This window comes from Alosa alosa, chromosome 24 (assembly GCF_017589495.1).
Source record: "Alosa alosa isolate M-15738 ecotype Scorff River chromosome 24, AALO_Geno_1.1, whole genome shotgun sequence".
Taxonomy (NCBI): domain Eukaryota; kingdom Metazoa; phylum Chordata; class Actinopteri; order Clupeiformes; family Clupeidae; genus Alosa; species Alosa alosa.
The window spans coordinates 9,931,933-9,958,752 of NC_063212.1; the positions used below are offsets into that span (position 1 = coordinate 9,931,933).

Sequence of the window (26,820 nt, forward strand, 5' to 3'; positions counted from 1 at the left end):
CCACCCTCACCCATTGGATAGCCTGGGGCATGCCTAGAACGAGATTTATGTTTAGAGAATTAGATGGCGCACCGTTTAAACACTGATATGTGGATGTGAAATCTTTAACAATGATATGTTAAAACTGTTGCTCACACCAGGACCTACATACAGTTAAATCCAAAGTAAAATGTTATGTCTTGAACATACAGTATAACCATACACAGTATGCAGTAAAATCCTTAAACTGTTATTCCAGGTTTTTACTATTTAACAGATAAAGGGAAAATATTAAGAATGTAGCATTTGGAATATATAGATATATGTGATGCAAGACATATATACACCAACAGCATTACTGTTTTTGCAGCAAAGGGCAGTTTATGCTGAAAACATGGTCTGTGTATTGGGCTCAGGTATTTGTAATTAAATTGCTAACATACATTATAAAAATATTTATAAATTGTTTGCCTACTACGCAAAACCTAGTTTTGGCTATATGTGCACTGTGGGATGTGGTTAGTTTCATCTACATATTGTAGAAACCTTGCTTGTTACCACCCAAACTGTTATCCACAAAATTATACTCTGGCTAGATCTTATATATATTGTGTGCCATAAACAATGACATAAATGTCATAGTTTGCTTCATAGCTCGCTCATTCTTATACAATTATAGTTTAGTAACTACATTATTATTATTAGTAGTAGTAATTTACTATATATAACATTTTAAGAACTGTATCTATGCTGTCCACAGTCAGTACTTTGAATGCTGGCTACACTTTCTTTTTTCATTTTCAATCTTAGTACCGCTGAGTGTGTATCTGCTGTTTCATCCTAACTGACGATGTGTATGAATTTATCTGCACCTGCCTGCGCCACACAGTTTGCTTCCTGTTAAAGGGAGTTTTTCTTTGCCACCGTTGCCATAGTGCTTGCTGTAGGGCTGGGGTCTTCAACAGCAGGTGTTCGGCCCACTGATGACCCCTGATTACGCTTTCAATAACATAGTTTCAATGTGGGAATCACTATATTTTTATTCAGCAGTGGTGAAGCTTTGGGGCACTGACCTTGTGTATAATGATGAAGTGTAAACAGTTCTGTTTGAGTGAATTCCTTTGCGTCACTATCCTTAACAGAATGTGTAGAAAGGTTGGATATAATTAATCAATAACTAGATGTACCGCATAGCGGTACAAAATATGACCGCCGCTGGATGGATTTTTTGTGAATGTTTCTTCTTTTACATAAGATTTTAGTCATCTTTAGTTCATGTGACTTTATTGTCAAATCACAAATTAGGTAACAGTAGTCTGAAACGTTATTGTTAATGCACAAATTAAGTAACAGTAGTTTGAAACGAAATGCTGTTTTACATCTAACCAGTAGTGCAAATAACTGACATGTCCAAATGGGCCTTGATGAAATGCGTAGCTAGACTGTTCATACACATTTTAACGGGCCAAAGTTGAAGAGCTCTTGTCCGTTATTGTTCGTGCAAATATAGGCTGATTCATGTTCCCTTGCATTGTCTAACTGGGGTCCATGGCTAGTCTGGCTTTCACCAGACCAAACTCAATCTTTTAAGAAATCAAAAAATAAATAGCGGGCAGATCAGGCTGGGTTCACCCAGCCTAGTCCATAGGCACCCGATATTGTTTAATTGTCTGATTGAGATATCCACGCTCTGGCTATTCTAAATGCAAAAATGCATCAGGGAGTTATGACAAAACTGTAACTAACAAACTAGATCCTAATAGAAAGCTGTTAGCTTCCCTAAGCTACAGGTAGGCTTATAAACAACATAAATTGTCAATAGGCTATGCTGGCGACACAAAAAATCTCCTTTGGAAACCAATGGCTTACGCCTTACAGTATCAAGCGGATTTAAACTGCCATATCGTGGCGAAAAGCCTACTGGTGCTGAAAAGATGAATAGATTGTAGAATAGCCAAAGAAGATGTAGCATTGTTATAAAACCTTTAAAATCTCTAAACAATCACAAGTAGGGCAGTTCATCACAGTTCATCCATTGCAACTGGATTGATGAAAGGTCACTTACACCTGTAGGCTACATTGTATTTAAAAGCAAAAGGTATCAGCATAATGTTATTTATTTATTTTTTTATTTTTTTATTTATAAACAAACACATCTCTGTCAGTTCCATGCCGTTTTCAACAGCTATCAAAAACAAAGGTAATTTTTGGATGGATGGATTTTTTGTGAATGTTTCTTCTTCTACATAAGATTTTAGTCATCTTTAGTTCATGTGATAGGCTACTTTATTGTCAATGCACAAATTCAGTAACAGTAGTCTGAAACGAAATGCTGTTTTAACCAGTGGTGCAAATAACTGACATGTCCAAATGGGCCTTGATGAAATGCGTCGCTAGACTGTTCATACACATTTTAACGGGACAAAGTTGAAGAGCTGTTGTCCGTTATTGTTCGTGCAAATATAGGCTGATTCATGTTCCCTTGCATTGTGTGACTGAGGTCCATGGCTAGTCTGGCTTTCACCAGACCAAGCTCAATCTTTTAAGAAATCCAAAAATAAATAGCGGGCAGATCAGGCTGGGTTCACCCAACCTAGTCCATAGGCACCATATTGTTTAATTTTCCGATTGAGATATCCACGCTCTGGCTATTCTAAATGCAAAAATGCATCAGGGAATTATGACAAAACTGTAACTAACAAACTAGATCCTAATAGAAAGCTGTTAGCTTCCCTAAGCTACAGGTAGGCTTATAAGGTAGGCCTATTTACAACATAAATTGTCAATGGGCTATGCTGGCGACACAAATAAAATCAAGCGGACTTAAACTGCCATATCGTGGCGAAAAGTTGTAATAAAATTCACGCAGCTCCATGAGTCAAGGAAAGCGCGAATGAAGTAGCCACTTCTAAATGGGACCCACTACACAGTAGCTTAAGGTGTGTTGCTAAAGCAGCCATAATGAAATGAAGGTGTCATTGTTTGGATACTTCACACACACGTGCTTTTTAATTTCACAGACTACAACTACCAAGCTGGAATCAAAGCACATCGATTCCCCTGTCACACCCTGCACGCACTTAAAACAAAATAAACAGGCGTCTCAGTCTCACACATGAATAGGCAAAACTGTATCAGACGGTGTAACCTTGGTAAATCTTCCATTGCACAGAATGATTTTTGTAGCACGTGCAACAAATGACAGTCGAAAGATACAATTACAGTGCTGCTATCAATTTGCTTGGTTTAACCGCATTTCTAGTTTTCTACAGATGCAATCAATCAAATTGGCCTCCATCACTCAAACATTACCTAGGTCCTTATTGATATTATAAGATTAACGTACCTGCAGTAAAAACCAAGCATGTCCGATAAACATCCTCAGATTTATTTCGGCTTCAAGAAGAAATGGGAATTACATTTCATGTGAACATCGTCCTATCCTTATTAGACGTTCTCTGCGGTAAACTACAATCCTTGTAGGAAGCGTCCATTGTTTTTCCAACCCACTTTTAACTTCCAACAAAATTACTTCTCACTGCAACGATGCGCCATCTAGTGGACAAACGACTACTTATCGCCAATACTGGAAATGCAGCCATGATGATGATGAAGAATATTTTTGGCTTTCTTTTAATGCTACTGAATTTGTAATTATGTATCGGCCGTTCTAATACCGATAGTATTTGAGTGCCTGTGTGTGTGTGCATGAGTATATGTGTGCACCGCCATCAGGCCAATGAGTGACTAAATGTACACATAACCTAATTTTGTTTAGACCCCCCCATGGATGAAATTCTACGAAACTTGGCATTCTGGTCAATCAAACACATAAAATTTGGTGCAGTTCTGAACATCTTAACTGAAGATAGGGGCGATTAAAGCAGAATAATATTGCATTTTCATTTTTTACCGGGGGGGGTGCAAATCACAAATGAGTGATTATGGGCCAGGTTGATGTGGGCCCTTGAGACCAACATACCATAAAAGATTCTTCATCCTCAGTGCCACGGTTCAGGTAGTTATTTAGGAAAAACTGCTTTTTTTTTTGCAGTTCTGGGGGGCCCACTTACGGGGGGGGGGGAGTGGCCCCCGGGGACGAAACAAATTTTTTCCGTAAAAGTCTAGTGGGGCTACATACCCACCAAATTTCATGTGCACCGGTGTTTCGGTGTCCCGGTTATCGTTGAGCAAAAATTCAGGAAGTAGATGGGTGGAGAATGGTATTGATGGTAATAATTATGACCGCTAGATAATTATTACCATCAATACCATTCACCATTGACTTTATAAAAACGTCAGTGGAAAAATGTTGTAATAGACACCCATTAATCTGCACCTTGACACTATCCCTGGAAAACTTCTGTCTAAAGTGTAGTATAATACTGTGTAGTGTACTGTCACACTATTTTATGTACCGTCATGTCATAAAATTATGAATTACTTCATCAGGAGGCACTGGATAGTAGAACATAATAATTAACTACACAAAGCAGCTATATCACTCTAGCAGACCTGAGCTTCTTTTGGTGTTTTGCATATTTTTTTGATAATATGGTCAACAGGACCCTTGTGTGGGCATTCTTAATTACTCTCCATATACATGCAGTCTGTGAAACTATTAAATGTTCATGTCATAAATAAAACGTGTTCCATTCTTATCAGCAAAGAATCAGTGATAAGGACTAATCTTTGGAGACACCCCCACCACACCCATTGTTTCACCATGACGATTAGAACAAAAGCAAAGGGCAAGGACCGCACATCCAAAGATTTTCTTAGGTGCTCGATCAAAACTAAACTTCTAAATATAAAAATCAAAAGAAAGATCTCACACTGTTCGCGCTGCTATAAAATATAATATGCAACGTTTCGATCAAAGATCATGAGATTTTCATCATTTTATGGGAGCATCGAACAGTGTGCAGGTCTTTTTGATTTTTATCTTCACCATGACTACACCTGATCACAATCATGTGTAACTAGAAATATATGCATACAAAGACTTATTTATTACACAAATAAATAAAATCAGCTTATCTGCATCTACCAAAAAACTAAGCTTTGTTTTAAGTAAAAGTTTGTTTTATCCTCTACATACTTACAGCACACTGCCCCCACCTACCCACACACACACTACACACACACAGTCACTGCTCCACTCCCCTCCCACCCACACACACATCGTCACTGTCATCACTCACATACATCATACATACAGTGCTAATAGTAAGTCCCTTCACCATACTTGCAGTACACTGCCCCCGCCCCCCCTTTCCCCAATACACAGCACATTGTCTCATGAGGAAGCTTCTCCAACACACATATTGCACACTGCCCTCTCCCCACATACACAGCACACTATCCCATCTCCCCTGTCATCCCCCCAACACACACACCAAGACCCCTGGCAGTTGGGTTAGCCCTGGGGGGCGTTCGTACAACCTAGGGGGGCGCTGGGAACCTGAGAGTTTTTATTTTTTTTATTTTAAACTTTCATGGTTTTCACATATTTTTGGTGCAAAAATAGGCTACCTGAAATAAATAGGCTATTTTCATTCATGGGTTTCTAACCCCTCTACCGTCCCAGCTACATTTGACTGTTTATCTATGCTCAGTGGTCATACAGTGCAGTTCGGGCCTGCACACGCCCGGACTCATGTCCCCCAGCCCCAGCTATCGTCATCTCTATAGTAACACCGATAAACATGACCCAAGTTTGCGGCTTAACAGTTCAATAACCAATAAAAATGTACACAATTCACTGTGACGTCTTCATCTTTAATAAAACAACACAAACGAACATGGCGGATAGAAAGAAAAAGTGCCGACAGTACAATGCAAATCAATTTTTACATGTTTTGTTTTTTACCCAACCAGTTTCCTATTGCTTCTAACAGTGGGCTAAATCTGCTTAATAATAAAATAGGCTCATAGGGACATTTTTCTTATAATTCCAGAAGAAACCAAAACAGCACAGAAATGGGCTCGTTTTTTTAAGCAATATAGCACGAGTGTGAGTGGCCTATAGCCTACCCAGGGGTGTAATTTTTTATTTTTTTTTTCATTGTGTGCCAGTATGACTGTATGCCAACAGTACTGTATTTCAGTGAAGGGTAATGTACTATGTGCTTAGTGAGAATCATTTTATGTCATGTGATGTCATCCACATCAATGAGGTTTTACTGCATATTATGACTGTGTTTACTACTCCGTACCACTTCCCACCTGTTACCTTTGTACTTTTATAAAATAAGTATATAGAAATATATATATATATATATTTCTATATACTTAAGTTTGGTAGTGTGAAGCACCTATTTTAAACAGAGCCTTTTCCAGGTCAGACAGAAACTACCACATCACACATTAGTTTATGAATATGACCTGATGGACAGATGGCCAGAGACAAAAATAGACAGTGACACAGACAGACAGAGACAGAGAGTACTTTATTGATCTCCAAGAAGAAAACGTCAGTCATTATATTTTACCAACTTGACTTTATTACTTTACAATATTCATCTTTCTTTATGGGTCATTCTATTTAGTAGAAAGGTAACCACAGGTTAAAACAAAGGTCTAAATTCCACACCAAAGTATGGAGATTTGGATCCTGCATTTGAGACAAAATGTGGCAAGCAACTGCATTTTAGAAGTATCTAATTCACTTAAATAAAACTAATCAAGGTTGTCACTGGATTCCTGTGCTGCTTACACATGTGTAATAAATTAAGTGTAGGTTAGAAAAAACACTGTACTCACATAACCAATGTTTATGTCAAGAGTGTTGTGCTGTGAAAGGATTTACTTTTTTTTTTTATTTGACCAAGTGTTCCTATCCGTAACACAGAAGAGCGCAGTGCACATCCTGGATGGCTGGTGGGAATGTGTTCTCCTCTGCACGTGGCCATGTTCCATCAAACTTAATCTGAAGATGATACAAAATATAGGATAAAAGCATACCTGTTGCTTCAAGTGGGTCACACCCTAGCTAAACATAAAACACGAGCCATATCAGTTGGTGGAGTCCCTATGCACTTTGAACCGGGGTCCGTGTCCAGGGATGATAACATCAGCAGTCTGTAATGCCACCTTTCGGTTAATCTCCTGAACCTCAGGGTTCTCGCTCAGCGCTCGCCAGGAGTCCTCATCATCACAGCACTCAAACAAGTCCCCAGCAACCAACACAACGCCCACGGAGGTGTCCTTTACCAGCACGCTCACATCCCGTCCGGTGTGACCCGGTGTGGGAACGATCGACACCTGTTGGAGAGGGAGAGAGAGAGAGACTGAGTCAGACACTCTGACATGCAAGAGAAACTATATAACTGATAGAATATACAGCGCCAGAGACCATAACTACTTTTTCAGATTAACAACCATTAGTAGCAATTCATGTGCAGCAGATGTATACATAGGTTATTAATTGCAGGCAGGCAGATAGGTAGTTTAACAGCCACATGACAGAGGCTGGTGAAACTTGGTGTCAGTAAGGTGTGTTCGGTCATTCCATATCAAATCTCCCAATTTGAGCAATATTTCACATTTATTTCACCTTCTCAGAATAAAAATCACGTGTGTTCTTTTCCAGACTTGGAAAATTCCAAATATTATGTATGTCTGCCTCTTATTTGAACCCAATCATTTATGATCAATTAGGCCATGTTTATCCAGTAATCAATATACTTAAAAGTATTTTCAAGGAAGATCTAATTGATAATATTACAACAAATATGACACCAGTGAAAAATAATCAGAGCATCTTCTCTTAATATCCACTGCTGTTCAAATGTTTGGGGTCCAATTTTCATTCCACTCAATTATAGACAGAATATCAGCTGAGATCAGTTGCATTGTTTTTTAATCAGGGCAGCAGTTTTCAGATTACAGTATGTGCTTACACAATTGCAAAAGGGTTCTCCAATGTTTTCTCAGTCAGCCTTTTAAAATAATATCAGATTAGTAAACAAAATGTGCCTTTGGAACATTGGATGAATGGTTGCTGGTAATGGGCAATGTAGATATTGCATTAAAGATCAGCCATTTCTTTTTACAACAGTCATTTACAACATTAATGATGAAAACAAAGAACATTTCTAAGTGACTCCAAACTTTTGAACGGTAGTGTATATTAATGTTCTATAAGGGCTGTATGATGTATTGAGTTTTTAATGTCTCGTAATGAGATAGTACCATTTATATTGATGTGGTGTGATTTCGTGTTAAGTAACAAGTTCCTTCCTTGAAGCAATCACACTCCACATATAAAACTGTGCCCCCTACTCTCCCCACGTGTTTGTACACAAGCCTGGCCTTACTCGCTTCGAAATTCTCCTGGGAGACACAGCAACCCACTTCACCAAAGAAGACATGGTTTGTGAAAACAAGAAAAATGACTCAGATTTAGAAGATCAGATGAGCAAAACCATGCATGTACTATGTAGAGAATGTCATGAACAGTTTGCATCAAAAAGCAGAAGCAGTCTTACACAAAGTTTGGGATCAACTGCCTTTTTAGCATGATTCATTTCAGGAACTTGCACATTGTCACTTTTTTTCAATTACCGGTATATGAAATTTTGTTGCACATCTATTGCAGAACATCTATTTCCAACATTCCATAAGAACTGTGCAGCTCTAAAGTTTACAAATCTGTAGGAGTCAAAAGGTAAAAACAATATGGAATCATTTTGGGGTGCAAAAAGAGTGACATTTAGAAACTTGTTAATGTAATTATTTGATGTCATTTTTTTTCTTTAAATACAGTTTTGTTTTACTAATGTTGTACCAATTCTCCACAAATAATGGGCATGAATATGTTATGGATAAAACCATAGACTGTATGGTTGCATAATTGTATGGGCATTTAGTGTACAAAGTGGCAATGTTGTACCATAGAGACATATTATAGGTATAACAATCAAAAATAACTGTGTTCATTTATCTATGAATGAATGTACAACATTAGCACTTTGTACACCAAATGACCATACATTGAGCTGTTTGTACCCCCAATTAGGGCCCTATATAAAATCAGCGGGCCTACAAACAAACTTTTAATGGTCAAGTCATAGCCTACTAACAATGTGTTTGTCTTCCATACATAGACTACTAGAACGTATTTGTCTTCCATCCAAAGTTTGGTCCGGCTAGGAATGATAATTTGTAAAATAATAATGCCCAAACATGGCTTCTAGGCCTACACTGAGCTTGCACTTAACAAACTGGTGTAACATTTTTTCACGCCTGTAATATTGTCGGTCATGCTGTCTCTTTCTGCATGTTTGCTGCGGTGAGAAGGATGTGGGATGAATGGGGCTGTAACTAACTATATATGCATAATATCGAAACGGAAATCGCAACACTCATATCCACAAACCTGTGTCGCAGTGTGAGAAGGCAGTATTGCGACACACCCCTTTAAGTGTTTCCAGTAGCACTTGCACTCTCTCAATCACACATCTCCCGCCGGTAGCCTATGTTGTCCAAAAATATATATATATATATATAATTTCATAGCTCTAGTAGCTTTCATTGTAGACCTATGCCTGCAACTTTATCATAGAAGTACCCTAAACTCTCTCTCTATCTCTCTAATTTGTTTAAAACTCTTGCATTCAAGTTGACTGATCATATTCTCAATACCAATGTATTTCAAGACCCAAAAGGGCCAAGGAGAACAAGTATTACCTTGAAACTTAAACACACGTGGGAAAACTGAATAGTCCAACCAGTCGTAGACCATGATAAGCTAGCCAACTAGGCTAGGCCTACTTTGTTTACAATATGTCTAGGCTTCAACCAGAGCTGCTGACAGCTGAGGCTATAATAATAGTAGGCCTACCAAGGCTATAATCTGCATAATGTGTGCCATCATGAATATCAGAAATTCAGTATTTACATCAGTTGTTTTTATATCAATATCCTTTAAATATAATATAATATTGTTTATTATTATATACAACCCCAAAACAGAAAAAGTTGGGACGTTGTGTAAAATGTGAATAAAAACAGAATGTAACAATCTGCAAATCTCTTAAACTCATATTTAGTTGCAAAAAGGACACAGACAACATATCAAATGTTGAAAATTAAACATTTGACTATTTCATGGAAAATATATGTTCATTTTGAATTTGATACCAGCAACAGTTTGGACAGGGGTAACAAAATGCTATAAAAGTTGTGTAATGATAAAGAAATGTTTCACAACTAATTAGGGTAACTGGCAACACGATTGGGTATGAAAAGAACATCCCAGAGAGGCAGGGTCTCAAAAAACGTAAAATGTAGGGGTATTCATCACTCTGTGTAAACCTGTGTGCACAATCGATGAACCAATGATCATATTCACTGAAACCGACATTAAAACATTAATCTGTCAGACTTGCCAACTGCAGCTTTAACATGAAATTGTGAAGTATTTGGGAAGTTCATTATACAGGACATCATTTTATTAAAACATTCAGAGAATCCAGAGAAACCTCTGCAAACAAGGGAAAGAGCTGAAAATCAAATTGGATGGCCGTGATCCTTTGGACCTCAGATGGCACTGCATCAAAACCAGACCTGTTTCCAGACTTGTCATTGTATGGGCTCAGGAAAACCTCTGATAACCATAGTCTATGTGCACAGTTTGATACTCAATTCAAAAACTGCAGCCAAAACAGCCAAAATTGTATTGAGACATGCACAGAAAATACCACCATCTTATCTGGGCCTGAACGTTTAAAATGGACTGAGGTAACATGAAAAAAGTCCTATGTTTGGACCAATCAAAATGCGCCATTCTTTTTGGAAATCATGGACTCATCTGGGCTAAAGAGGGGAGGGCCTATCCAAGTATCCAACCTATCCAACTTGTTTTAGTGCTCAGTTAGAAACTCAACATCGACAGTGTGGAAGATAATTAGTGCCTACACAGCATGGGCATCAATCAATTCTGAATTATGTACAGGTTTTGAGCAACATATACTGCCATCCAGACAACGTCTTTTCCAGGGAAGACCTAGCCTGACGTAGTCATACTCAACTCTAGTCAGAATATGAGTCTGATACTGCTCCATTGGGACGTAATTATGGGGCGTGTTTCAACCGATACAGGGGGGGAATGCCTCTGCACTCAATTGGATAGACCTAACCAATCAGAGCAACAAAATAGCTTACCATGAGGTGTAGGAAGAAAACACACGAACCATCCTTCTTCTACAAACATATGCTACAAACATGTTAAACTGCTGGGAAAGGCTGTCGCAAATCCCTCGAACAGGTGGTCAATCAGAGATTTCAAACAAACGAGGGAACATGTCACAATGCAACAACGCTGTTTTCCTTGATGAAAGTGAAACCACAAGTTTTCCCACATCTCAACATTTGCCAGAGTTTTCAGAAATAATCTTTCAGTGATACAACCTCATTAAATAATATGAATTTTCCATATGGGGTCTTAAAAGCCATATATCCTTCTAGCCACAGCATTTTTGTTTCACACATAATCCTAATAGTAGGGGGGCCTATGTGTCTAATTTGGGGGCTTGTGGGATTCGCATGTTAATTTTTGCAGAGTATTAGTTCTAGGGGTTCTTAAGAGTAGAAAAAAACATGTCTCCATTTTTTGGAAGGTTTTGAAGGACCCAAATCAAAGGTCAAATTCAGAAAAGGTCAAATTTGGTGTTTTGTCCATAAACCTCACATTGCTGGTAATATAGCATAGGGTTTGGTGCCAAAAAGCAAAGATATTCTACAAGGTTGTGTGCAAAAGTGGACCACATAAACAATACAACATTATAAAACATTTTAGGCTGATAATTGATGTCTTTAACAAGAAATTGTCCACTTAAAAAAATAATACTAAATAATACTTCAATATCAATTCATGCCCATTAGTGTGCTTGAGTGTAGGCCTAGCCTGCTCTGCCAGTTCTTGTCTACACCCATTCAGAGCACAAAGTGCAGAGATCTCTGTTAATAGACTTTTACATAGCTAGTATTAGGCCTTCAGTAGCCTGTGTAAGTGTGAAGAAAAGAATTTCGACTCGACCGACTCGACTCTCGACTGTGTGAATTGCTATTTGGATATGGTTATATATTATATTTTATAAATGTGAACATAGTCTCCTTTATATAAGTGTATGATTAGTAACCTGTAGACTGAATAGACGCCAATATCATGTTTACTTATTATGACAGCCTAATGCGGCCTGATACACAGCCAAGTATTCTGATAGGGTGGAAGCTTGTACTTATTTATATATAAAAAAAAGTATATTATATAAATGTTTTTCTATAAGTACATGCTTTTTGTAGATATTATGACGTTGTGTATATATGTATATAAATGTTTTGTAAATCTATGTAATTATAGCCTATCACTCTGATGGGTCATGTGACCTTTTGTACTTGTTTAAATATGGCGACAGTCTGTCTGATATTCAAGTCTGATGAAGAGCGTATAAGCTCGAAACGTTACACCCGGGTGAATAAGTCAATAAAAATTCCTGATGGGAGCAAGTGTGCGGACAATCCACCTTTTTTCCTTAAGAAAAGAAAGGGTAAAAGGATCAGATATACAAACAGACAGGTGAGTGTTTGTGTGTGTGTGTAAGAGAGAGAAAGAGAAAGACACTAGCAGTGACAGTTGGCTGTTTAGCTGGCAGTTATAGAATTTAGAATATCGAATAACCTGAAGCACATAGTGCTCTGTTCTTCATGGTTGGTGATATTAGTGACCTTCTAGCCTTCTACATTTGAGCAAGCACATTTTCATAGTTCATGGTGGCACAGTCTGGTTAGGTTATATTCTGAGGTGTGTCTTTCTGTTAGTCAGGTGATGGCACACCTATTCTAAAAGAAACAGATTTTGGGCTATGTATCCAGTGGCAGATATGTGTGGACTGGTGAATGACCCATCACTAGAGACATATGCCAAATTTCTTGTTTTTGTCCATGAGAGAGTATGGAGATTGGTGATCACAGATCAGCCAACGATTACAATGTTACAGTGCAGTTATTTTACAACAGAACAAAGCAGTTTGGCACAGGAACTGCTACAAATCCACCTGGAACAGTGAGCATCTGCAGCATGCTAAGATTCACTACTAATCATGAAAGGCAGAAAAGACGTGGTAGACCATCTTCTGAACCTGCAGCAACACCTCCAACTGCATCAAGTCCATCTAGAGGGACTTTGTACACTTGTTCAGCAGCAGCTGCTGCCAGCATAGATAAGTGCTTCTTCTGTCAGAAGCAGACAAAAGAGCGTCTTCATGAGGTCTCTTTCAATGCAGGCAACGAACCAAGAGATATAAGTAATATTTTGAAGTCAATGACTTTTAACAGGTTACCAGTGTAGAGATGCTAGGATGGGGGAAATATGTTCATATTTTTTGTGTGTGTGAGCAGCTGCATTTTGTATAAGCTGTAAGCTCTTTAGAGAGGTATTATTACAGCCAGCGTAATAGCATTGCAATAGTCTATCCTTGAGGTGACAAAAACATGGATTAATTTCTCGGCATCTGGTAAGGATAAGGACTTCCTTATCTTTGTAATGTTCCTTAAATGGTAAAATGAAGTTTTGGTGATCTGTTTTATGTGATTATTTAGTGCTACGTCCTGGTCATTTATAACTCCTAGGTTTTTAACACTTGTGGATGAGGTCAGTAGAAGATCACTATATGTAGCCTGTGATGTGGATAGGATATCCCTCATATTTTTAGAACCTAAAACCTTGACTTCTGTTTTATCGGAGTTCAAAAGCAGGACATTATTCGTCATCCATGTCTTTATATATCTTATACATGTGTCAAGTTTGGGGTTAATTCATCAGGTTTAATAGAGAGGTATAGTTGTGTATCATCTGCTAAACAACAGGGGCCCCAGTACTGAGCCTTGAGGCACTCCATATTTTACCATAATCTGGGTAGATGGTTTATTATGTACCTGTACAAATTGTTGACGGTTAGGAAGGTATGATCTAAACCAAGCGAGTGATGAGTCTGATGCCTATCAAATTTTCAAGCCTAAGTAGTATGTCATGGTCTATGGTGTATAGGGCAGCGCTGAGGTCCAGAAGGACCAGTATTGATACAAGGCTAGGTTTTTTGAGGGAGGGCTTAATAACAGATGTCTTAAACGACTGTGGTACATGCCCTGATAGCATTGAATTATTTATAATCAAGAGCAAAACATTATCCAGGAAGGGGAGAGCAGTCTTAAGAAGGTGTGTAGGAATAGGGTCTAGTAGACTAGTTGTAGATTTTGATGAGGAAATTGTGGAGGTGAGATCTAATATGTTGTGTATATGTAAATGAATTAAATGTTGTTCGAGGTCTCATCTGGGTCATTCTGTGTGAAATCACCATTTCAGCGCAATTTGGCAGGTGAACCTCTCCGAAAAAATCTGAAAAAAATCACAGGTGTTTGTAGACCAAATCCATGCATAGATCTTAAATAGTATATCTGTATAACTAATCGTTGCAAAACTACAGCCCTTTGAAACTTCAAGTCATTTTAAGCATTGTGGTGAACAATCTTTTTTGTTTAACTTCCAGCATTATTGGCTCTTTTGGTATTTCATACACATTAGTGAAACTATGTGAATAGAAGAACATTTTCCTGTTGAATTAAAAAATCCAATCGGATCAGACGGATCTTCGGATCGGATCTTGTGTACTTTCCCCTCTGGAAAGCTCTGAAAATGGCTATAAATTCATAATGTGAAAAGACATCATCACCTTTGAGGGCTTCTCATTCAAAAAGTATGTGACACAAATTCTTCAGATTTTGTTCCTACTCATGTATGTATTATAAGGTCCTGTCCATGCATTCACTTTGGTTGTTATAATTTTAATATTTTCAGAGCACCACGTGGACAGTTAACAGGATTTTTTTTTTAATTTTACCATATATCATTCTGTATGTGAGGATCATCTGCCAAAAGTTGGGCTTGTTGCTGAGTTTCTTCATTGAGATAAGATTTTTTACAAATATTGTCTATAAATCCACTGAATTTGTATTGGATCTGCAGTACCACTTTGTCAATGGAAGAGTAAGAGAGTCACTTGTTTGCGGCACATATCCAATCTAAACACACAGTTTATGGTTCATATGGTTCAAGTAAAAAGGGGTTTCTAAAATTCAGTGCATTGTCAGATGCAGAAAAATCAATACTAAAGATTTATCATCTTTTTACAAATGCCTCTTGGATCCACAAGTCCTCAAACCTTGTTAGGAATACTTGTGATGGAAACACACATGGTCATCTTCATTAAGTGAAATACCTTGATGAACTGAATTTTAGAAACCCATTGTTTCTTGAATATGTTCCAACTTCTTTCCCAGATCACATGGAGACAAAGCACTGATCTCCATCTTGATGCTTTGTCTATGTATCACAGAGGACTGCATCCCAAGCATATGACGATGGATATAGACTTTGCCTAACCAGCTGGCTAGAAATTATTAAAGTGCTCACATAGGCACTGATAGGTTGAAGCTGGTGTAGAAAACTCATTATAAAGATGGTAATTATGCTAAATCCTCTTGCTGCATGTATGATGACCAGTCAGTCTTATGTGTGTATAATTTACTTGATCAGTTTTTTTTCTCTAAATAAGATTTATGTATGAGTAGTATTATGTTGTTCATGTTGCAATAATTATTTGGACCAATTCAACTATGAACCATAAACTGTGTGTTTAGATTGGATATGTGCAGCAAACAAGTGACTCTCTCAGGCCTAGTCCACACGTACGAAACCGATCTTTTTTTCCTCCGTCTTCCCTGAAAGCGCATCAAGAATATTTGCGTCCAAACGGATCCATCTCAACACGACTCAACACGTTACTTCATACCCCAGGCCTATAGGTGGCACTGTTTCTTTACAGAAATTGACCAAAGTTTGTGTGCTTTACAAACAGACAGAATAGGCTATGACAAAATGGCTAGTGCAAGGAAACCAGAATTGTTTGTGTGGACTGATGGTGAACTGTCAACTGTAGTCAACTGTAAAACTAATAAACTTTATTTTTACGGTTTTGTGAAGGGTGCAGTCCCGTCCTTTATTTGGCTAACGCAGGTAGGCCTACTAATCACCTTTACTTTCTTTGGTTGTAGGACAGTCCGTGATTCACATTAGTTTTGGCTATCACCGCAATTAGGCTACTAAACGCAAGGCTTACCCAAGTTCTAGGGTATTCTGTCGCCACATTTATAATATTGCTATAAAACCTTCGTTAGTAACAGTCAATACGTTTGCCTGTATCAAATCAAATCGCGCATTTGCATTCAGTGTGCTACCAGCTTAACGTGAGTTCTAAGCGTCTTTGTATGCTTATATCTGATTTCACTCGACTGTGAATGCATTTATATATGTTGTAAGACATGTAAAATAAATGAATGACACTGGCACTACGCACAAATTAATGTAGCCTAAACTTACACCGCACTTTCCTAATAACTTAAGTTCTCTCGCGTCACTGACAGTAGCTAGAATGCATTAAAAAACACCGGGGAAAAACAGTCTTCAGTCCACCAAGTCATAAGCTATCGGCGCTGCGTAGCACCAGTTGTGATATTTATCTTACGGAGTGTAATCGTAGGTAATGTCATGTATGAAAACTAGTATTGTTAGGCAATACTATAAGTGCAAGTCCAGGGCAGCTGAGGTGTGGCGATGACATCATCGACACGCAAGCAGGATGTGCGGTTTAAGCTGTCTAAAGCGAATTCAAGCGGGCTACGGTTTCAGATTTCTCCACTCTGGGACCAGGTTTCAGAAAAGTGCGGTTTTGGGCAGTGCGTTTACAGGAATCGTTTGGACGCTCGGCCAAGACGAAGCAAAACCTCTGCGTTTAACCTAAAAAGCGTCTCCGTGTGGACGGGCCCTTACTCTTCCATTGACTTCCATTGTATTAAAAGAGCACCACATGTGGTGCAAAGTGGTACTGCAGATCCAATACAAATAAATATTTTTAAAAAATCTTATCTCAATGAAGAAACTCAGCAACAAGCCCAACTTTTGGGCAGATGATCCTCACATACAGAATGATATATGGTAAAATTAAAAAAAATCCTGTTAACTGTCCACGTGGTGAAATGAGAAGATGAAAACAGGCTTTTTGAAAATCAAGCCCAATTTTAAAAAAATGCTCTGAAAATATTAAAATTATAACAACCAAAGTTAATGCATGGACAGGACCTTATAATACATACATGAGTAGGAAAAAAATCTGATGAATTTGTGTCACATACTTTTTGAATGAGAAGCCCTCAAAGGTGATGATGTCTTTTCACATTATGAATTTATAGCCATTTTCAGAGCTTTCCAGAGGGGAAAGTACACAAGATCCGATCCGAAGATCCGTCTGATCCGATTGGATTTTTTAATTCAACAGGAAAATGTACTTCACTAATGTGTATGAAATACCAAAAGAGCCAATAATGCTGGAAGTTAAACAAAAAGGATTGTTCACCACAATGCTTAAAATGACTTGAAGTTTCAAAGGGCTGTAGTTTTGCAACGATTAGTTATACAGATATACTATTTAAGATCTGGTCTACAAACACCTGTGATTTTTTTCAGATTTTTTCGGAGAGGGTCACCTGCCAAATTGCGCTGAAATTGGGTGATTTCACACGGAATGACCCTCTATAATGTCCATCACATGAGGTAATTTTGTTTGTTTGTCATTCGTTGACAAAACTACCTGCCATTATATTGGGAATTCCTTAGTAGCTGGAGTAGGCCTATTCCACTACAATAGCGATCAATAGGCTCATGTTCAATGCAATCAACACATAAAAAAAAAAAACGTATCTAAATGTCTAAGTTCATTTCGTTATTGTATGTTATTTATACAATTACTAATATTTAAAAAAAAGGTTGAAAAGGATGTGGCCATGTGAAAAGGATGTGGGCATGACGATAGCCTATTGCTGGAAACAGTTGCTGTGGACATCCCTACAATGCTAAAGGGGCCATATTATGCAAAACTCACTTTTTCTGTGCTTTTGTACTTCCATTTGGGTCTGATGCTTCTACAAACACTCCAGGTGCGAAACAAAACCGTGCGCTGAGTTTTTGTGGGTTAGTTGAGAAACGTTGATGTCAGAAAGTATGCGCTTCTGTGAGCTAGTCACAAATCTCCCTTATTGAGATGTCACAATAAGGGAAATTTGAATGTTACTACCCCCAGACCCATATAGAGCGCTGACTACCCACCCCCATCTGAACATTCCCACCCAGTAGGTTAGAAACACTCGTAAAATATTTTTGTTCAATTCCAGTTTTCATTTTTTTCCACCTTTGATTTTTTTTTAAAGTGATGGCACTCTCAAAAATGAAACTCACTATTATTAGCATTAGGCACATTCTTGGAAGCCATGTTTGAGCATTAGCTAAGTAGGCATGGTCCTATGGACAAATTCCTTGAGCAGACTCCTGGATTCCCTTCTGAATCCCACTATTAGTGACCGTGTTTACCTGTACTTCAGCAGTAAAAAGTAGCAATCAAATCTGCCTTTAGCTGTTTGAACTTTTTAATTAAATTCTGGCTTGACAATGACTGGCTGTATCAAGATGTTGTTCCCAACAAGATGTGCAAGACTAGGCTACCTTAAAATAAATAATTCTTTCACACAAACATACCACTTGGAGGTGCAAATAATATCAGAAATTTGGTTGATATGACCATCAGTTAACTTCGAAACAGGCACTTTACTTTGGATAGACATCATAGGAGTGATTAATGTCAAAAAATATAGACTGGAGTAATTCAACATTTGAAACCTCCGATAAGTTTAGCGTTCTATAGCCTGTTATAGTTACATTACATTAGATTACATTTGGCTGACGCTTTTTAGCCAAAGCGACTAACAACATAGTAAACAGTTTAAGTTTTAGAGCAGTTCTCAACAATTTTAGGACAATTTAAAAACATTAGAGTACAGTAAGAATAAGTGCATCAGTGAGTGCTGTTTTTAACAGTTACTTGTCAGTTTGAGACGACTGGTGAGTGCTAGGATCAGTAAGACTTGTTGTAAGTGTTGCTATGAGAGGAGATGTTCTCTAAAGAGCTGGGTCTTCAGGAGTTTTCTGAAAATGGAGTTCATGGAGTCAATGAAATCATTGGAGTTCCTTTGAACCGCTTTGAACCAATCATAACAACCGGCATTTCATCATGCAGAGAAGTTTCTCTGCATTACGCCCATAACAAGCAAGCGTGCATCTTATCAGCAAACAGTCACACATTTCATCTAACTCTCGGCAAAATGCATCATATGGTGTTTTGTGAATGTATCCAAGTCAAACTTTCATATAAATGCATAAGTACGTCCAAAGCGCCACTTTTAAGCTTGTATGCGTTGTTGTTTTCGGGTCAAATTACCTTTTGAATGGGAATCGCTATTTTTCAAACACTAAGAAGGCTCGACACAACATGAAACTTTGATCAAAGTATCATCAGTGTCTCTACACATGAACTCGAGCATTGAGAACATTGTTGGTGTACACAGAGTTTACTAAAAGAAACTTGTTTTTTCTGCTCGCTGCCATCTTGCAAGGAAGGATTTTTATTAAACTATGTGTACACGAACAATGTTCTCAATGCTCGAGTTCATGTGTAGAGACACTGATGATGCTTCGATCAAAGTTTCATGTGATGTCGAGCCTTCTTAGTGTTTGAAAAATAGCGATTTTGACGCGACCATGTAGCCTATTAAACTAAAGTTTGACTTGGGTACATTCGTATTTCAAGTAAGGTATGACAAAGCTGATGATCGACTGTGACTGTGTGTTCGTGACACTCCTGTTAATAGGCTAAACTAGAAAGAGCTAAAATAACTCACACCAACCTTATATGTGCCTTTTATTTACATTTGCTCAAAGATTTCATAAGCCCTTTTCGCTCCCTACGTTGATGTATTCCAAGCGGTCTGCTTTGGGGGCGGGGACGTGGTAATTAAAAGACCATGCCTGGGTAGCGTAATCGCTCTCAGGGACGCCCTCTGTTCGCTGGTTGGGTCGGCTGCCCAACTACCGAAGTAAACGAGGGCGAATCAACCTATTACAGACGGAGTACTGTAGGGAAAAGAAATCGAGCAGAAATACGTAGGCAGGCAGAGGCCAGGCTAGGCCAAGGCTGCCCCCAATATGAAGTATTCAAATGATTAAATATGTTTAGCTCCTAGTAATTATGCATATTATAAAATACTATACCTTATTAACTAAATACACTTTATATGAATTTCAAAATATATGAAATACAAACATGACACAAGCCATCATTTTCCGTGTGTGTTTGTGTGTGTGTGGAGAGAGTCAAGCAGAATCTAGGATGGCCACTGATGTGAATGATCACACTTGACTACAGCATATTCAATATTACTGATGACCCCCCCCCCCCCCCAATTGTGTAAATTCCCCCTACATGAAGAACCAAAGGGGGAATTCCCCCATTTTGAAAAATTAATTTTAAGCCCTGCTCTATCTTCTAAATTACTTATTGAAAAAAAATGAAATGTATTTTGAATACTTTTTTGCCAGCAAAGGTGTATAAAAAATGTCAATAAAAATATCGGTCATCAGCCAAAGTGAAATTTTACATATTGCTATCGGCACAATGTTGCTGCTGCTCCCGAAGGGATTTATTACACGTTTCGACCAATGTTGGTCTTCGTCAGGTGTGCCACGTTGGTGTGTGTGCCTGCATGTACGTTTTTGTGTGTGTGTGTGTGTGTGTGTGTAGGTGTGTTTGCATGTGTGTTTATGTGTTTGTGCGTGTTGTGTGTGTGCATGTATGTGTGTGTGCATGTGTAGTGTGCTATTCAACTACTTTACCAATAACCTAGCCCATCTGTTACAATAATGCATACAGATCTGGTTCCTTCCTTCAAAATACTGTAGGGGACTATTGAATCACCATCATTTAACTATGTTAACAAACATTAAATGTAAAGTATATATATATATATATATATATATATATATATTTAACAGGAGTTAAAAGGGGTAGGGTGGGGTGAGAAGGGTTAATGTAACAACAACATATTACAGTTATAGTACTTTTCTTGACACTCAAAGTGCTTCACAGGAGAGGAGGAATCACCACCAATGTGTAGCACCCATCTGAGTGATGCACAACAGCCATTATGTGCCAGAATGTTCACCACACACTAGTTTCAGGTGGAGAGAGGAGTGAATGAACCAATTACACACTGGGAGGATGATTACAAGGCCAAATTAAATTAACCAGGTTGGGAATTCAGCCAGCATATCAGGGAACCACCTACTCTTTGCGATAAGTGCCATGGGATCTTTAACAACCATGAGTCAAGACCTCAATGTAACATTCATGCAAAGGAAAACATCTCCTGCAGTACAGTGTCCCTGTCACTGCAATAGGGCATTGGGATTGATATTTGTTTGGTGGCTTTTGGCCACAGGGAAGAGTGCCACCTACTGACCAGCTACCAACACCACTTCCAGCAGGAACCTACTCTTCCAAGGAGGTCTCTTATCCAAATACTAACTAAGCCTGCTTAGCTTCAGTAATTCAGCAAAGTCAGGGTATCTGCTGGTCTGGCTGCTGGCTAAAAACAAAAGGTGAAAGGCATGATTCTAACTGTCTCACTGAATTACATTATGCTGACTTAATTCTCTCTGGCATCTGCTAGACATCAAGTACCAAAACATGATTATTTCATAGATTTCACATGTAAAATACATTTTATATAACCCAACCCATCTTGCCTGTTCATAATTCGGAGAAATTCTTGAATTGTGTGCATGTGTGTGTGTACGTGTTTATGTGTATGTTTGTGTGTGTGCGTGCATGTGCTTGTACCTGTGTGTGCGCGTGCATGTGCTTGTGTGTGTGCCTGTGTGTATGTGCATGCATGCGTACATATGTCTACTGTGTGTGTATGTGTCATACGTATGACTACTGTGAATGTATGTGTGTGCATGTGTATCTGTTTATGCACATGTGTGCATATGGAATGGGTTAACATGGCCCCTGGAGGCAAACATTTGTATCCTAGGACCTACCGTTCTCAAGATATTCACAGGAAACTCTGTTGGTGTAGTCACTAAATGTACACATAAATTAATTTATTGTATGGCTCTCCATGAATAAAAGTCTACGAAACTTGGCATGCATTCAGAGGGTGTCATAATGATCCTACACTTTCAATTTCGTGCAGTTTTGACCATGTCAGCCAGAGATATTGTGATTACAACACCTAATTTTTGCTTTTTTTTATTTTTAACTAGGTGGCGCTATACATTAAATTAATGGTTATGGGATGGGTTGACATGGCCCTTTAAGACCAATATACAAAAAAGGTGGTCCTCCTAGGCCCTACGTTTCGAGATATTCACAGAAAACGGTGTCCGGCCACCTACAGGCCACTTGGTGTACAGTAACATAAATGTATTTATTGTATGGCCATTGGCCCCCCATGAACGGAATTCAAAAAAACTTGGCGTGCATTCAGAGGGTGTCATAATGATCCTACACTTTCAATTTTGTGCAGTTTTGACCATGTCAGGTCAGAGATACCTGCGATTACAACATCTTTTATTTTTTCAAAACGAAAAACAATAGTTCCATGCTATCCTTGTGGGGCTACATGCCCACCAAGTTTCATGCATCCCGGTCTTTAAGTGAAAGGAAAATTACACATGCGAAAAAGGGAAAAAAAACGGAAGAAAAAACTCTGACTAAACCTATATGACCTGCGCGGCAGTCATAATAAGGGGCCTTTTGGCAGAATTGAATCCGTGGGTAAAAAGTTAAGCGAGCACAAGATGTGTGATGTGTGGGTGATTATCATGTCTGACCAACAATAAAAACTCTGAATGCGGTGTGCTTGCATTAAAATGAGTCAGCGGATTTTGTAAATGCGGTTTGCTTGCATTAAAATGAGTCAGCGGACTTTGCAACAACCCGCCAACAAACACATGCAGTGGCTATTCAAAACAATGTAAAACATGATGTGCAAGGGTTGCCAAACATTCGGTAAAATTCAGAATAGTCCCGAATTTTAAAGGAAAAAGATGTGTTGTTCCGTATTGAACTGATAAGGAACGCATTTTGTTCCGTGTCATTGATAATCAACTCAGTGCAAGTCCATGACAGGCCTATAATACCTTAGATTCTAGACTATGAACGAAGAATGCATGATTCGTACGAGATACAGGGAAACCTTGCTGCTGTCATTTATCCCTCTCGGTTTGTCTGTCATCACAACAGAGAATGCACTTTTCGTTTGAGCCACTGTGAGTCACGTAGGCTATTGCGTGAGATGACATCTTGCTCGGAGTTTTACAATGCATCTGTGCAAGATAAACAAATAGGCTAGCCTAGCCTACTTTGCTGAGACAGAAAAAAGCCAGAAATAATATAAGCCTTCATCAAATTCAGAGCTGTGCTTCTGGAGCTGCTTGTTATGTTCAGATAAGATATTTTTTAGAAGATATTTTTTCTGTGATATCTGCCAGATCAGTTTTATACATTTCAGAGTTGTTTGAATAGAATATGATTCTTGTTTTGCCCTGGATAGAAAATGAGTAGGCTATCTACATTAATTCAATACGGAGCCCTGGAGGCGTCATTGCAATTTTTCTTTTTTTGTATATTGTGAGTGTCCACTCATTTGACCAAAATTGTGCACTCATTTTACTAAATTATGATCTCATTTTACTAGATTGTGCATAGAATGTAGTATCTTATGCATTCCTTTTAGTAAATAGTGCACTCATTTTAGTAAATAGTGCACTCATTTTAGTGCGTTCATTTGACACAATTTAGTAAACGGGCCCACAATTTTGTAAAATGATGCACTATTTAGTAAAAAAAGCGCACATGATCTTGAAATACATCTTGCAATACAAACACACACACAGCCTATATCAATACCCCCCCCACACACACACACACGCCCCACCCCATCCCATATTACTCATTTTAGTAAATAGTGCACTCATTTTAGTGCGTTCATTTGACACAATTTAGTAAACGGGCCCACAATTTTGTAAAATGATGCACTATTTAGTAAAAAAAGCGCACATGATCTTGAAATACATCTTGCAATACAAACACACACACAGCCTATATCAATACCCCCCCCACACACACACACACGCCCCACCCCATCCCATATTTTCATATCAGAAAGTACACTTCGAATAGCCCAAGCTACTTTGGACAGTCTTTAGACTTTGAATAAACAAACAACAATTCCGACTGCAAGGTCCCGAATTTAAGGACATTTCAGAATGCCACACATGGAAGCATGATCAGCTACAGACAACGAGAGGCAGATGGAGTGTGATGTCACTTATAGGCTACAAAAGACCAGTTTGAGTCACATTGTTGCAAATGTCATATGATGATCAAGTCATCAAGTTTTTCAATAGGCTAAACATATAGTCTTAATTCAAAGCTATAAGCTTTAGGCCTACTGTGTGTCATTTTGATCAGCTACTGACGAGTGGCACATCGAGCCATTTACAGGCTACCAGAATTTCTTCACATCGTTGCAAATTTCATATGATGAAGCATCATTCCACAAAATGATGTCTTCTCTGTCATCAAGTTATTAAATAGGCCAGGGGTTTTCAACTGATTGTGAACCAGGGACCACCATTCTGACTAATTACGTAACCCCAGGACCACCAGTAAATAAAAATATTGATTCCCACATTGCAACTACATTACTCAATCCATGGTCAGAGACCACCAGCAGTGTCCTCACGGACCACTGGTTGAAAACACCTGCAATAGGCTAAACATATGGCCTTGACTCAAAACAGCTGTTAGGCTTATGTCATTTTGATCTGTAAGAAATGTTACATGCAGACATGCCTAAATTCTACTCACTGGACATTTATTATATTATAATATAGTATTCAGTATTCATTATTATTGAATGTTTATAGCTGGAATTATGTATTCCCCCATCATCCTATTTTTTTAAAGCAGGCCTACCTGCAGGCATGTAATTGGGCTACAGGTTTTTTACAGGAATAGCATGTTTGAAAATCTGTAGCCCAATTGAACTAAACACGACAAAATACTTTTATAACCCTTGAGCCAGCTCCTTACTATGTGATCTCAATGGCGATGCAACGTTTGATGCACCTCCTCCAACAGATGCACCTCCTCCAACAGCATGGCATACCTGGTTACCGACCAAAAATGCCTGTATGTTTGTGTGAAAGTAAGCCTAGGCCACAGGTTTCTTGGACAGAAAAAAGACTCCTTCAAACTGAGGCTATTTGCAGGGTTGAACTTAAAGGAACCATATGTAAGATTGTGCCCAAAACTGGTACTGCAATCACTTTCAAATTACTGTAGAGCGGTGTATCCCCTCCCCCTTCCCCCTGACTTGAGGTTGCCAACTCGGATGCCAAAACACTACTGACTTTGTGATTAGTAGGTAGGTGGAGGGTGCCGCATCATGCCAAAACACAACATGACATGACATGACAAAACACAACATCAACATCAGTTGAGGGCTGCAACTTAACTTTTTAAATGTCAATATCCTGGCCGGACTACTGTTGTCAGTGATATAAGTATTTGAAATGAACATGATTTCTTAATGTCTAGTGACATACCAGAGCCATTTTATGATTGATTGAAATACAATGCTTACATACGGTTCCTTTAATGTCTGATTGCTTTAATGTGGCATTATATCAAGAAAGAATGTCATGAAACCATACTTACACAAATATTTATTTTTCATGAAACAAACTTTAAGAGACCATGATTTGACTGCCATGGGGCCAAGACAAGTTAAACCTTCATGCAATCTGATTCCTACCAGTACCATACTAGTCTTGCATAAATATTTTAGCCGCCTGGGCTCTGTGAGGCCTACTTACATGATCATCGATGAGATATGGCTGGCCGTCTGCCAGCTCGTTTGGAAGATACAGATCCCCTTGACTTATATCACATCCTACAACAATCAGTGCATCTGGAAACAGCCCTAGGTTACCCACGTGGTCTGAGTGGCCATGGGTCCCGACTACTATATTGATGTCATCAGGTTTTAGTCCCGTTTTCTCCAGCTGAGCAAGGAGGAAATCGCGATCCCATGGTCCACCTGTATCTACCAGAATATTCTTTGGGCCGACCAAGAGAGATATTGTTCCGTCTGCACGCGTACAACCATCTGCTTGTGACACACAATAACCCTCCTTTAGCACTGAGATACTGTAAGGCTGGCCAGGTATGTCCGAGCCGACATCAGCAATTACTCTTTTTCTTACGCTACAGCTTGAGGATACTACTTTGCCAGTCAGATCCATTTAGATAAGCACACAAATAGTATTGGCCAGACACGAGTCATTGCACAGGACTAACAGTTAACTGACTACACTAGCCTACGCTAAAGTTCATCACCAACTCTCTTCCGTTTCACTTCTTCTGTAGCGTTTGCTTTCATTCACCAGAGGCATTCACTGTCCCTTACTGCCATCTACTGATCACAAGTATTTGCCATGTAGCAAATGTTGGAAGGAAAAAACATATGTGTCTGGTCTGAACCATATGTGGCCTGAACTGACCACACTAAATTATCTTTCACTTGCGTCATTGTTCCAATTGTCCTCTTTATAATTCAGAAATGTATTTAAATAATTCAACTTTCAAGTTTTATTCCCAAGCACCGCAGTGATGGGACAAAAAACTATTTTTTTAATGAATTACAATGCAGTATAATAATATGTTCATGTCCAAACTATTGCATTTCTGCAGTAAAGTGCAGCACTATGTAGCCTGGTTAAAAACCAAAATGAGATTTAGATAGATAGATAGATAGATACTT

The 26,820-nt window shown here is 38.6% G+C and overlaps 1 protein-coding gene across 1 annotated transcript; it reads right to left on the minus strand.

Annotated features, from left to right (window-relative positions):
• Nucleotides 1-6,414: 6,414 nt before the first annotated feature.
• Nucleotides 6,415-26,493, minus strand: mblac1 (metallo-beta-lactamase domain containing 1). The gene is made up of 2 exons (XM_048236479.1): nucleotides 25,874-26,493; nucleotides 6,415-7,245 (listed from the first exon to the last, which is right to left on the minus strand). The coding sequence occupies exons 1-2, from the start codon at nucleotides 26,300-26,302 to the stop codon at nucleotides 6,997-6,999; spliced, it is 678 nt and encodes a 225-aa protein (XP_048092436.1). The 5' UTR covers nucleotides 26,303-26,493; the 3' UTR covers nucleotides 6,415-6,996.
• Nucleotides 26,494-26,820: the final 327 nt, after the last annotated feature.